The following is a 13,965-nucleotide window of genomic DNA, read 5'->3' as shown; positions in this document are numbered from 1 at the left end:
AGCATTTGGTCATTATTTCCAGTCTAAAGTATGGCCATTGTAATTCTCCGCTCCCTATACTTCCTATATTCCATTCAGCATGCAGAGTTCTTGGCTCCCATTACTCCTTCCAGCGCCGGTGCTTCGTGCTGCAGTAATAAGCTACCGACTAGTTTTCTGCGTGAATTCCCTTCTTAATCCAAGCTGAGCTCGGGGTAGGTCGGGATGGAGTGCTCGTACCATGAAGGAACGTTAGTCATACATGCATCAGCAATACGGTGCGTACTTGACAGTGAACTTGAAAAGAGAATAAAAATGCTACAGAATATCCAGAATAACTCACGCCATTGTCTCCCCTCGGCCGCTGATTTCCTACTACCAGATAGGACTGGTGAATTCAGCGGTGGTTAAAACAGATGATACATAGCAGTAATTATGAAACACAACAGACTAGAACTAGAAGAACAAACTCACACACCAAGAGAAAGTTGGAATTAAAGAAGGCTCTAATCCAAGTTATACTAATTCACCAGCCGGATAGACAAGAATAACAGCCGACAAACGCCACAACCAAACCTTCCAAGTTTCCGACAAGAGTACGTACGGACGTGTTATTTGCGCACCGATCGACTACCAAACTAGTTGGTATAATTCTTTACCGCCGCGTGGGGCTCGGCGGCCTTGGCGGCCGGGGTCGGCTCGACGGTCGGCGACGGCGGCACGGGCTTCCCCAGAAGTTCTTTGGGGAGGTCCGGTATCCCCTGGAGATAAAAGGTATAGAATAACTTAAAGGGGAATACGATCTGCTGCAGCTTAACCTTGCCGTAAACCCCGGTGAATATCCCCGACCCGCCGGTGACGGCCAAGTACGTGTCCTCGTAGGTCAAGTACGCCCCCTGGACCGATATGTGCCCGTAGTCCCCGAAATAGAAGCTATATATCGCCTCGTATCGGTCTCCGTTGCGTTCCGGGACGTGCTGGATAAGGATGGTGATCCCCGCCGTTATCCCCAGCCTCTTCTCCAAATTGCCGTGGTAGACCTGGAAGAAAGAGAGGAACTTTCGGTCAGTATATAGGGGGTTCGCGTGAGGGAACGGGAGAGGGAATAGGTAAGGATAAAATGGGGATAAACTTGCCTTGTTGCTAAAGGGAACGAGATCGCCGAGGGAATTGACTTCCTTCTGGCTCAGGCGCAGGTAGGCTGGGCTGTTGCGGTCCCTCTCGTTGATTTCGTACACGCACATCTCCTGAACCTTAGCTGATGATTATTGGGGAAAAAGAAAGTTAGTACTGGTGGTCAAAGAAAACAAAGAATTAAATTAAAGTAGATAGTGGAATAAGGTGGGAATAGAGAAGTACTTGGTCGGGAATCGGAGGATGTCTGCTTGTTGTTGGAAAAGAAGGAGGCGGAGACGGTATGCCGGAGGGGAAAAGCGGCTACTTTTGGGGGTTTTGTGGGGTTTGGGATAGGGAATTTGAGAGATTTTAGAGATCGGGTTTGTGGGAGAGGAGAGAGGGTTTTGCCCGAGCTTGGGAGGTTGAGGGAGAAAGTGGGTGCTCTGAGGGAGGCCATGAAGGATGGGAGGAGAGCTGCTTCCTGGGTGGAAGGCAAAAGAGAGAGGAAGGGTCTTGTAGAAGACTGGGTGTGGTCGGAGCACTCGTGAAGCAAAAGTCGAATAGAGCTGGAATAAGGGGTGTGGAATTGTGGAAACAGGAGGATGGAAAGGAGAGGAAAGACTAGGAAGAAAGAGGCAGGTCTACTTGTGGCACTGCGGAGCGGAGGGCGTGGAGGTGGGCGGAAGGGGCCGCACGAGTTCAACATGCGGCCGCTGACGAGTGGGATAAAATAATTCTCGGTAGTGGATTGTGGGTCCCTAGGGTCTGTGGTTCCTCAGCGTTCCATGCGGAGGAGGGGCGAAAATTTATTAGATGAAACAGGTCGAGTAGTTCTGGAGGCGGAACGCACAGCTGGGGATCGGTGATTGATACATAAGTTTCGCAAATTGATGGAAAGAGTACGATTTTTATTAAATTTCGTACATATATTCAGGAAAACAACAAAACGAACAGTCAACTGGATTGGATGATCTTTTGTGCGACCTACCATTCCAGTGGTTTCATTTGGATTAAAAGCTCGTATGCTTCAGGATCATTACATAATATTTTATTTTCTAATTTGGTTGGCACCATTCATATATAATGTATAAGCCGTTGTTGAAAAAAAAAATAAATCCAGTGAACTGGTCTAAATACCGATGCATGGTATGATAAATAACAGGATGCATGTTTTTTTTTTTTTTTTGCACTTGAAGGGTTTGATTAAAAAAGGCAACATGGCAAGTGACTATTGGATTGGTCCACCGAAGTTGATCCATATACGACGCCCACCCACTATTTTTTTTTGGTACATCCATGACTCAGCTGTGGGTGTTGCTAAAAAAAATCAGAAAGTAAAAAAACGGCAAGAAAGATAAAAAAAAAAGCATGACCTACTTAAATAATCTAACTTAAATAATGAGTCGCATAAGAAGCTACATACTATTGCACTATTCCATCTTTACTGAGTTTGCATCCTAGATCCTTTTTATTGCTGGTTTAGACTAGTAACTCGGCCTGGGGCATGGGTTTGCTAACAATGGAATACTCTTTTGGATCCAATATCCGTACGCACTTATCACCAAACGCTGCCATTAATGTTTTTATGGTTGTTGGCTCTCTCCTTTCAGTTTGGAGAAATCAAAAGGTACTGTTTTATTATCATTTTTTTTAAATTAAAGATTTGTTGTTTGAATAATGCTCATCTATGCTGAATTAAAGCAAGGGGCACCAAGTACATGTGAGTGGAATTGGCAACACACAGCGTCAATTAATTGATTATTTTCTATTTGCATGCGTGAAATGCACCATAGCTACTTGCTATGAACAACTGTATCACGCAATTGGTGTCCCCAGTTTTTTGCTTCCCCTCCTCACACGGTGTCGGTCTACAAGAATGGTATTAGAAAACCGCCACATTTTGCTAGACTGATGTATTCGGATGATGCCAGCTGTGGAAGGACCAGACCGCACCATATCTCATATAGTTTTTTTTTTTTAAGACACGATAGCTACACAAGTGGATCCAATAAAATTAAAAAAAATATAATAAAAAAATAAAGAAACCAACTTCAGATTCTTTCAAATTTTTCTTTTTTTTTTGCATAATATATAGTATAAAAATCAATCAAGTCTTTTTGTCTTATGATAGATATAAGAGGGATTATTTGGACGATCTTGCGGGATTATTGCTCTATGTCAGATCAACGGATTAATTTATCTAAATCAACAATTTGTTTTAGCCCGAAGACCAAACCTGATGTGAAGACAGCTATACTGGAGATTCTGGGGGTGGGAGAGCAGGAGGGCACGTTAAGGTATTTGGGAGTCCCTATCTCTGGGCAGCGTCTGCGCAGCAGTGATTGTACCCCTCTTGAGATCAGCATCCGGCATAGGCTGGAGGGGTGGCAGATACACTCTCTCTCCATGATGGGCAGGATTATATTGGTACGGTCAGTTCTTTCCTCGATCCCGATTTATTTATTATCTAACTCTCTTATACCGGTAGCTACAGTTAGGAATATTGAGCAGATCTTCAGGGATTTTATTTGGGGAAGGACTGGAGGCAGAAGGGGTATCCATCTTATGGCTTGGGAGGTTGTATGTCAGCCGACGAGATATGGTGGCTTGGGTGTGCAGTCCTTGATGGCGAGGCGTGAGGTTCTAGCTGCACGACACGCTGCTAGAGTGGTGTTGGAGCCTGATGGCATGTGGTCTTCACTTATGAGGGCCAAGTATGGCGATCCAGTGCCGGGTGCCCGGTCGGGGCGACGCCACTCACCGATATGGAGGGAGATTTGTGCTAGAGCAGGGTTGGTGCTCCCGGCGATTAGATGGGCCATTGGTGATGGTCGATCTATTGATGTGTTGGAGGACCGGTGGGTGACGGAGCAGCCTATGAGTAGACTTCCGATTACAGTGGACACATCGAGGTTAGCCGGTCTCAGGGTCAGTGACTTGATGGAGCCGGAGGGGGACCACTGGAGGATGGAGCTGATCAGGGAGGCTTTCGGGGAGCAGTTGGCGGAGAGGATCCTGGCCCTACCTATTTTTGCCCAGGGAGGGGCGGACAGATTAGTCTGGATGCCGACAGGGCGATCGCAGGTGCGAGCCAGGGATATTCATACTTTTTTGAGCCGAGAGCCAGTACGACAGATAGAGGGAGGTTGGATCTGGAGGATGCGGATTCACCCGCGTGTGGCGCTCTTCATCTGGAAGGTAGCGTGGGGCTGCCTACCGACCAGGAGCTTACTGGCGCGGCGAGGGGTGCGGATCACTCAGTGCTGTCATGAGTGTACGGAGACTGAGGAGACGATGGATCATGTTCTTTTGCAGTGCCCCAGAGCTAGGGGCATTTGGAGTCGATCGCCCACACTGTTACCCCATTCAGTCGAGTCGACACAGGACTTGATTCATTGGTTGAGAGCGGCTTTACGGCGGCCTAGCACAGTTGAGGCCGGGATCCAGGGGGCATATTTGGCTCATTCTATCTGGCTGGATAGGAATGCCGGCATTTTTGAGGGCAGGCGGTTTCCCCCGCAGATGGTGGTGGACAAAGCCATGCGTCTTGCTAGGGAGGTTTCTTCCGCTGCTGTTATTTTTCCTTCTGAGATGGCCAGGGACACCTGGGGTACTCTTTCTGCTGTCACAGCGCCCAGGTTCGCCCTAGTCTCTTGGGTACCCCCACCCCTTGGTCATCTCAAAGTGAATTTTGATGGTAGTAGGTCGGCTGATGGGGTGTCAGGAGGAGTTGGCTTTGTTATCAGAGACTATCTCGGCAGCTTGATAGCAGCTGGTGGACGCCGCGCGCCGGGATTTACCGTAGTTGGTGCGGAGCTACGGGCTGCCTGTGAGGGGATATCCTATGCGAGGCGGGTACTACGTGCTGAGCACATTTGCCTTGAGGGAGATTCCTCTGTGGTGATAGAGTGGATTCGGGGAGTGGACAGATATGAAGATGATCATCCTCTCATCCGTGAGATTCGGAGATTGGCTCGGGAGGCGAGAGTCTTTCAGGCTTCACATGTTTTTCGGGAGGCGAACAGTGCAGCAGACTGGGTCGCCTCCTTTGCCGCTCGGCACTCCGGAGAGGTCATCTGGACTTCGTCAGGAGATATTCTCTCTACGTTGTACTCGTTACTTTATTTTGATATGGCTGGATGTACTCAATTTAGAGCTACATGAATTGCCGTTTTCACAAAAAAAAATAAAAAAAAAAAAAAAGAAAAAAAAAGATATAAGAGGTCCCCAAAACAAAAACAAAAAAAGAAAGCCACACTTTTTTGCTAGCTTTCAAATATGAGTGGGAGCCGATCGTGGTGGGTCTGCCGCCCTAGTATCCATCAAGAACGTGTTACGATCTGGAAAACTTTTAATATGCTACCAACCATCGTTGTCGCAGAACCTCTTTATACACGCAGAAAAAGACGCGCCAACGCATTTGGGCCCCACAACTTGTACCCACGGTCACGTGGGCCACACCCTTCCATCATTTAATGCGCTGGACCTGCTACCGGCTGCAACCCGTTCCGCTACTTTATATTTGACACAGTGCACTTTACAAGTATTTAACACCGACCCTTGGCTTGTCGCTTCTGTAATTGTTATGAGCTCCAGAACATGGGCTTCAATCCAGCTTGTTCCACCAGCTCCTGGGCTCCTGCCAAGGATTAAGTTTTATTCCAATCCAAACCCACCCTGGATAAGTTGGCAGGACCTCAAAGAAGCTCTTGCTCGCTGTCTCTCCAACCACTGCCACTATTCCGATCACCTCCGGCGTCTCCACGCCCGAATAATTTATTCCGGCCTTGGTCATAATCTTTATCTGTCCAGTCTTTTGATCACCAAATACTTCTCTTTCGGTGACGTCCATGCTGCTCGTCTAGTCTTCAATTCCCACAAGGAGAGGCCTACCAAAACTCTTCTCTGGAACTCTCTCATCAGAGGCTACTTGAGAGGCGGATGGCCTCGGCTGGCATTGGACGTCTACCGCGAAATGGTGACGCCGTCGTGTACGAAATGCGAGCCGGACGGGCAAACGTTTCACCTCGTTATCACGGCGTGCGCCCGTCTCTCGGAGTTCGAGTTGGGTTACCGAGTTGGTGGCCTCGCTCGAGCTAAAGGCCTCGAGGCTGATCTCCTTGTTGGGACGGCGCTCGTTGATGTGTTCTCTAAAGCTGGTGACCTTGAAACTGCGCGCAAGTTGTTTGATAAAATGGCTGTTAGAGATGTGGTCTCCTGGAATGCCATGATCTCGGGGTATTCACAGGCTGGATTTCTATTTGAGGCTATGAGTTTGTTCAAAGACATGAGGTTCGTCCACGGGATTCTACCAACGGAGGCTACTTTTGTGAGTTTGATATCTTGTTGCGCGAGTTCTGGTTCTGTCAATAATGGAGAGGCTGTCTGTTCTCATGTCACTAAGATAGGCTTCGAGGACAATCAATCTGTTAGGAATTCTCTGATGGAAATGTATATCCAGTGTGACAGCTTGGATGTGGCAGCTGATTTGTTTCAAAGAATGGTATCGAAGGATTCCATCTCGTGGAGTACGATGGTTGGTGGATACGTTCAGCATGAGCAGCCCTCTGAGGCCCTCAATATATTCCAGTCAATGGTGTTAAATACTGACATTCAGCCCACCAGGTCTATCTTGATTAATGTGCTGCATGCTTGTGCTGAGTTGGGTGATTGGAAACAAGGCAGATGGATTGAAGAGAAGTACGTAGCCAGTGGTAGTAGTGAATTTGAAACAGATTCATTAGTCATCACTGAACTCATTTACATGTATACAAAGTGTGGAAAGATGGAGATTGCGCTGAACTATTTGGATAGATCTGTGCAAGTAAGAGGGGATGTGATTGCATGGAATGCTGTAATCAAAGCCTGTTCAGAGCTTGGAGAGGTAGATAGAGCATTTGAGCTTGCACTCGAAATGCAAAGGAGAGGCATTAATCCAGACACAGCTACCTTGTTGGTGTTGCTTTCTGTAATCTCTCTAATTCCATCCTTAATTAAAGGAATAGAAATACATGCGCATGTTATTAAAAGAGGTTTTGAGATGGAGAGATCCATAGAAAATTCCCTCATTGACATGTATGGAAAATGTGGAATCATTGGGGATTCCAGGGAGGTCTTTAATGGAATTATAAGAAAGGATGTGGTTTCATGGAGTTCGATTATAAAAGCATATGCATGGAATGGAAATGTAGAGGAGGCTCTCAATCTTTTTGAGAAGATGAGAGAAGATGAAATAAAACCCAACCATTTCACATTTCTTGCCATATTGTCCGCCTGTAGCCATGCAGGTCTCGTGGAGAAAGGGTGGGAAATGTTCAAATGCATGAAAGAGAAGTATTTCTTGGAGCCAGATGTTGAACATCTCACGTGCATGGTTGATATGTTTTGTCGAGCTGCCCATTTGCATGATGCATACCATTTGCTACAGGATTGGATGCCTAAGGTTTGCACAAGTGCTGTTTTATGGAGCACTTTGCTTAGTTCTTGCAGACTGTATGGTGATGCGGCAATTGGAGAAGCAGCAGCTATGCATCTGTTCTACTTGGAGCCCAAAAATGCAGCCAATTACTTGATGCTCGCTGATATTTATATTTCAACAGGGAGGAGAGAGGATGCCAATGGTGTTTTGAGAATGTTGAGAGCAAAAGGATTGGGAAGCAGACCAGGTTGCAGTTGGGTTGAGGGGGGCTAGACTTGTTCTATGTCTGCATTTGTGCAAAGAAAGAACATAACAAGATATCTAGGCATGAGATTGAAAATTGAATGTTTGGTGAAAAGGAATGTCTTCCCTGTTAGGGAACAAGTTGAATTTTGAAGTGTTAGAGCCATTGAGTATGGAATTCAGCAAAAAAAGCATACTGCAGCATGAGAAACATCAAGAACAGGGTCCCCTAGCAATCAAAACCTCTAGCAGATATGCAACACTAGGATCTTGTGGTCTGACTCACTGTTATTTATGACATGTCTGTTGGCATGAAGCCACTCAGAGATACGCTGCATATTTGACTATAGTTAAGAGTATATTCTTTCAGACCACCTAATTTGCTCTGATTATTAAGGTTAGTCCGTATATGCTTCAACATCTGAAGTTGTTGATGGTGAAAACCTTTTTGTCATTATGTTTATTGCATCTAATCAGTTGTTACTGCAGGCTGTATTCCCATGCCTGCAGTGGATTGGCTAGATAATCAAGATAGTTACATCTTGAAACCTGTCAGATGAAGAAAAGTGGAGAGATTCAGCATGGAAGGTGTTGAAGCACTTGAGAAACTCCATCACATTTAGAAAGGTCAACTTACTTACCCCTTTTTGTTGCCAAAATCCTGAAATGATATTTAAATGTTTCATATCTAATTATGTAGTTTAAGGACATTTTTTTAAGGACTAATAGTATGTGCAGATTCAAACAGGTCATGGTACCCTCTTGTTTTGGTGAACTAATAGAATGGCTGATTGATATTTCAAACTTGCTCCAGACTAAATAAATCACTAGCAGCAAGAAAAAAATTTCAAACTCATTAAAAGAAAAGGTCATGCGATTGAAAAGTGGAAATATTCGTGAGCTGTTTGCTCATCTAAAACAGTCAAAATGTGCAGTCTTGACTTTTCAAGGGGCTATCTTGCATCATATCTGTATATAAATTTATAATTCTCATGCAGTCTATGGGCTGACCACCATCCCCATAAAACATGTGGGCTGAATTATATAATTTTAAGAAATAAGCTTTAGTTTAGTAATAAGGCCAAACCCTACCAAACTACTCTGAAATTATTAAGAAAAAGAAAATAAAAAAAGTATTGTTGTGGGAATGGTAAGATTGCTCCATTATAACCTGAGGGTCATATGTTTGAAACATGAAAATAGCTTTTTTGTGTAGGGGTAAGACTCAAAACACCATAAGGCTGTAGCCTGTGCATTGGGATGCACAGCTACTACTAACAAGAACTACTACTACTACCACTATTACTGCTAACAAAAAAAAAATCTGTATGATTCGTAGTAATTATTGCAATGCATTGGGGGTGGTTGAAGGATAAGTTGCTCCTCCAGCATCATCTGGACCCAAGGAACATTTTGCAACTGATCCACACCCCAGAGCATTTCTTAAGTGAGAAGAGGGAGATCTGGGACATGACTTTATGACTTTCTAAGTCAGCGGTAAAGTATTTAGCCCCAGGGTTAAAGTTCAAGTTAAACAGCCGATAAAGTCAGTTCTTTCAATTCCAGAATCAGATGCAACCTGGACTTATCTTGGAGCTCCTGCGTCTGGGAGGAAATTACGAGCTGCTGATGCTGAAACTTTGCTTCAAATTTTTTGTAGCAGGATTGAAAGTTGGCAGTGGACTCCATCTACGACGGGAAGGATGGTATCATCGAAGTCTATTCTCGCTGCTCTACCCAATCTCCTAATAGCCAATTCTTTAATTCCTATCTCAGTTTTAAATAACATTGATTGGAATATCAGAAATTCTATATAGGGTGGGTCAGCAGATTCTAATCACTTGATTGCCCAGGATACTCTAATTCTCCAGAGAGATTTTGGAGGGCTAGGAATCCCTGATCTTCATTGCCCTGACACGATGCTCTGCTCGGTAAACAAGCTTCCAGGGTGGTGTTGCGACCTAATTGTCTATGGTCAAGGCTGGTGAGAAGCAAGTATGCTGTCTGATATATTCATGCCATGTCCGATCCTCGCAAGGCCTCTGCTGCATGGAAAAAATTATATGCAACTATGCTACTACGATCGAACGTCATTTCAGATGGGTGGTGGGGGATGGTCGCTCCATATGTCCTTTTTGATCCCTGGCTTTCAAGCTCCAGCTTAGCTACTTGGTCGACTCTTATGTACATTGACATTCCCCAGCATGTAAAAGTGACTGATTCCATATCTCTGGATGTAATGTGGAGCATGAGGTTATTGACCAATGATGGCCTGCAGATATTGCAAACCCCATTCCGGCGACGGGATTGTTGTGGGGAGCTAGTGGTATGATTAAACCATCAACTGCTTAATTATATGAAAATTCTAAGCCTCAGCCTGTTAATGCAGTTGCCAACATATCATGGAGTTTGGAAGTTGAAGGTGCAACCCAAGGTTTCTTTATTTTTATGGAAGGTTTCTTTAATAGGAGGCTATTTTATATTGTGGTTGATGGTCATCTCTGCCATGATGTTGAGGAAACGATTGATCATGCCCTTGTGGCATTGTTCAGTAGCCAAGGAAGTATGTGCTCGATCTTGTTTCTTCAGCAGTAACCAGATGCAGGAGCTTACTATGCAGCATATTTGGAACACGATGAATGAAGCTACAAAAAGGGAAGTTGTTAGAAGAAAGAAAAAGATTAATGGCCTCCATCCTTCACTAATTATGGTGGACAAGGAATGAAAGTGTTTTTCAAGGTCTTCCTCAATCTCCCTCTCAAATCCTAATGAAATCCTCAGCCTGCTCCTCTCAGTTTGGCGATGCCCTTGATGTTAAGGATCAAATAGAGACCGAGGAAACCTGGGGTTCTCCCCACTCCTATTTTGGACCTGAACAGCTGCTTCAGGTCTCTTGGGAACCCCAACCCTTGGGACTATTAAGGTCAATTTTGATAGGGATGTCAAGAACGTAGGTGCTTTTGATGGAGCTGCTTTCATTGTAAGAAATCACAATGGCATTCTCTTAGCTGCTGGAGGAACAAAAACACTGATATATGTATAGGGGAATTAAGGGCGGTATGGTGGGGGATACGCAACGCCCGTAAAACCATGAAAGCAAGGAAACCGTAGGAAAAAAAGACTCCATGAATCGTATCAAACAATATTCTTTTTTTTTTCTCTACAGAATTTGAGCTAAGCGATATTCGGTTGATAGAGCCATGCTTAAATGAATGACCAAATCTATAATTCACCCTCGGTTATCTCTTGAACCTCAAAATATCCCTGTAAGATGATGTACATCCTTTTCTGCTAGATATCTGACGTCTAACACTGGGCCTTGAATCTTCTCCCGTCACAGTTCCCAAATCGGCCAACTAGAGCTGTATGGACTGTCTCATAACTGTAATGTAATTTCATATAAGGATGGAGGGTTGTTGGCAAATAATAGAGAGAGTAGATTTTAATAGCCTTGACGGATGGTTGGCAGCGTGACCGAAGCCGGAGGCCGGAGTAGTTCAAACGGGGACGATGCCTTTTGCGCATAAGCCCTTGAATTAGTCAAATTACAATTAGGTACTCGTCTGACATACACACCGTCAGTTTGGGCCTCTCTCTACAGGCAGGCGGCAGCGTGATAGGACTGGTAGCATCGGAGATGATGCTTTTCCCAAATAACCCTATAACTGAAACCGTAAGCAGGTAGGTACTCTTTTCGTGCATTTGATTTGGTTGAACTAGTCTCGGCACACTGCATGCAGGGACTAATTAGAGAAGGGGGATGATTATTTGCAGATGGCCCCCTATTTGGACTTAAAATTACGAATAGGTTATCAATGCATTCGTTGTCCTAGATTTTACTAGTCTGGCAGGGGCGCGACGGGACCAGCTGAGTTGAAACTGAGATGACGATTTGTTATAAATAACACCTTGTTAGATCCTAAAATTATGAGTAGGTTCTCATTTCATACATTGTGTTCGGCCCGAAAATAGGAATAATTAAGGCGACCGCTAAAAGCACACACCCCACTATAAAGTACAAGTAGATTCGCTTTTCATTTGTTATCTTAACTTGGACAAGTCGTGGCGATTGAGGTTTCTTGTTTCTTCCATTATCTTGGTTAGAATTTGTTCAGGCAGAAGGCTAGCTGAGTAAATGGGAAACCATTCTGAGAGAGAAACCATAATGAAATTGACCAGGAAACAAGAAAAGAATAGTGGCACTCACTAACCATCCTAATCCATGCCTTCAGCATCGTTTCTCTTGTCCTTTCATGAGCCTCATCAACTTGTCGTTGCCAAATAATTCTCAAAATCTTTCACACTGAGAGATTTACTAAATTCTAATGCATGTTAACATCTCTAGGCATTAGAATCCTATCTTATCCATACAAATGCCGGTGAAATATGAAAATAAACAATCCACCATCTTGGAATTTTGTGATAGAGATGATGCCCATATGTTGTAATCGGATATCATCATTCTCTGTTTTATGACAAAGTGAATAAGAAGCAGCTCGTCTCTGTGAGAGCAATCTTTTCACTGAAGGAATCCTTAGAATGATATCTGCTGCATGAAGCACTCTGTGCACACGAGACTCCCTTTTGTGCTACTTCTGGGAGAATAGAGTACTGTTTCTTTGGCTATCTTTGGTGTTGTCGTCCATTAATTTGACCTTGTATATGACTTGTTCATGACTCTCTGTTACATGGATTCAGAATCTTTTGCTCACCCTGAAGAGGAGGGACCTGTGACAATAGACTGTGGGTAGCCTAAGCCAAGCTGAACGTATATATAGAATAAAGGTGCACTTTTTAACCCTTTCCTAATATAAGAAAACCAGAATTAATATTTTGGATTTCTCAAGTCTAACTATGTAGTTCAGTTGCTGAGGTAAGAATAATTCAAGAGAGGCCACAATTCATGTTAATAGAACAGCTCATATATACTTCTTCTCTGAGAAAGATATTTCAAACTTGTTTTAGACTCAACAAGCCATTACACAGAACATGACCATGAGATTGAAAAGTGGGCTTATTTTTGAGAACTCTTTGCTCATTGTACTAGTGTAAAAGGCTGCCCAGTCTTAACCCAATAAATGCTAACACCGACCGATTGAATTTTCGGTCCGGCCCAGAGCCAACTCGGCTTCGAATTCCGCCAAAAGCTCCATCGGCTTCGGATATTCACCGACTCCCCCGACTAAGTTTGGAGCGTTTCCAATATTCGCCGACCCACCCCGACCGAGCTCGGAGCGCCCACTTTGGTAATACTCCCCGACCTTCGAGCTTGGGGTGCTCCACCGGGCACACTTCGGAACACGAGGAGCAGAGCTGCCCTCGGCACCAGTCTGGCCGACCTCGCCAAATGCATGATGCGACCTCTCAATGAGCTTGGTCTCGCCATCAACCGCACCCATGTGCGCGCCTACACCCTCCTACGTGGCCGTACATTACAACACCACCATGCCACGCCTCCATAGCTGGCCCTCAACTGTCAAAGGATGACACCATGACTACTCTGGCCATACCCTGCTGTGATTGTCAATACCTTACCGTTCTCGAGAACGGACAGCACCACACACCACCAACCAGCTTTAGCTACGCGCCATTCGGCTCAGAGCCATGCCCCCTCATGATGAGGGCGGACAGTGTCTCTATCACCTGGGCCTCTCTTCCGGGACTATAAATAGCCCGGTCAGGTAATTTCTAAGGAACTTTTTTGGCTGAACCAAATTTATTCCACTGTAACTTGATCGTCGGAGGGCTCTCACCGAAAACACCAGTGAGGCTTTGTGCAGGTCCGTCGCCGTCGCGCTAGAGGTGGCCCCCGTCTTCTTCTTCCAACCACCGGTGGCTCCCTCGACCCCTCCGGCATAGTCACCCTCGGGCCAAATTTGAACTACAACATTTCTGGCGCTAGAGGAAGGGCCTGAGCCGTGACCACGAGGACAATGAGCCAGGAAGCTCCAAACACGTTGAGCAGCTAGGAATCAGTGCCTGACTGCTCCCTCCAAAGTTCGTCCCCTGCACCGCATATATCGGCTGACCAAGGTTCTCAGATCCAGCTAGAACAGTTTTATTTGGTCGCCCAGCAAGTTCAAGCTCTGGCCGTGGTTATTCAAACCCTTCATCTGGCCAAAGCTTCATCAATCATTGAACTCGATAGGAAAGGCGAGGAAGCGGGGCGACAAATCCAGATGTTCTAGGAACAGGCCGCGAAACTCTGC

The 13,965-nt window shown here is 45.1% G+C and overlaps 2 protein-coding genes across 4 annotated transcripts; one reads left to right on the top strand and one right to left on the bottom strand.

Annotated features, from left to right (window-relative positions):
- Nucleotides 1-277: 277 nt before the first annotated feature.
- On the bottom strand, nt 278-1,867 carry LOC103722241 (allene oxide cyclase, chloroplastic-like). The gene is made up of 3 exons (XM_008812715.5): nt 1,339-1,867; nt 1,116-1,237; nt 278-1,019 (listed from the first exon to the last, which is right to left on the bottom strand). Exons 1-3 carry the CDS (start codon nt 1,799-1,801, stop codon nt 618-620), a joined length of 987 nt encoding a protein of 328 aa, XP_008810937.3. The 5' UTR covers nt 1,802-1,867; the 3' UTR covers nt 278-617.
- A 3,779-nt stretch (nt 1,868-5,646) lies between these two features.
- On the top strand, nt 5,647-10,154 carry LOC103722243 (pentatricopeptide repeat-containing protein At5g27110-like). 3 transcript variants are annotated; one of them, XM_039116721.3, is made up of 3 exons: nt 5,649-8,153; nt 8,246-8,383; nt 9,420-10,154. In XM_039116721.3, the coding sequence occupies exon 1, from the start codon at nt 5,681-5,683 to the stop codon at nt 7,784-7,786; it is 2,106 nt and encodes a 701-aa protein (XP_038972649.2). In that variant the 5' UTR covers nt 5,649-5,680; the 3' UTR covers nt 7,787-8,153; nt 8,246-8,383; nt 9,420-10,154. The 3 variants fall into 3 exon arrangements, with proteins under 3 accessions (XP_026666250.2, XP_038972649.2, XP_088564419.1); XM_088708293.2 differs by having other exon boundaries at nt 8,234-8,383; XM_026810449.3 differs by having other exon boundaries at nt 5,647-8,153; nt 8,246-10,154.
- The last annotated feature ends 3,811 nt before the right edge of the window (nt 10,155-13,965 follow it).

This window comes from Phoenix dactylifera, chromosome 1 (genome assembly GCF_051530095.1).
Source record: "Phoenix dactylifera cultivar Ajwa chromosome 1, Ajwa_hap1_PhDact_Kaust_v1.1, whole genome shotgun sequence".
In the NCBI taxonomy this organism is placed as follows: Eukaryota; Viridiplantae; Streptophyta; class Magnoliopsida; order Arecales; family Arecaceae; genus Phoenix; species Phoenix dactylifera.
Note: the sequence above shows the minus strand (reverse complement) of the source record. Positions and strands in the feature narration are given on the sequence as shown.

Excerpts from the sequence above, each read along its gene's own strand:
- LOC103722241 (XM_008812715.5), bottom strand. The coding sequence starts at position 1,801 with ATGTTGAACTCGTGCGGCCCCTTCCGCCCACCTCCACGCCCTCCGCTC. Across the intron at positions 1,238-1,338 it reads ATCCTCCGATTCCCGACCAA|CTAAGGTTCAGGAGATGTGC; the intron begins GTACTTCTCTAT and ends AATAATCATCAG. Across the intron at positions 1,020-1,115 it reads TCGTTCCCTTTAGCAACAAG|GTCTACCACGGCAATTTGGA; the intron begins GCAAGTTTATCC and ends TCTTTCTTCCAG.
- LOC103722243 (XM_026810449.3), top strand. The coding sequence starts at position 5,681 with ATGAGCTCCAGAACATGGGCTTCAATCCAGCTTGTTCCACCAGCTCCT.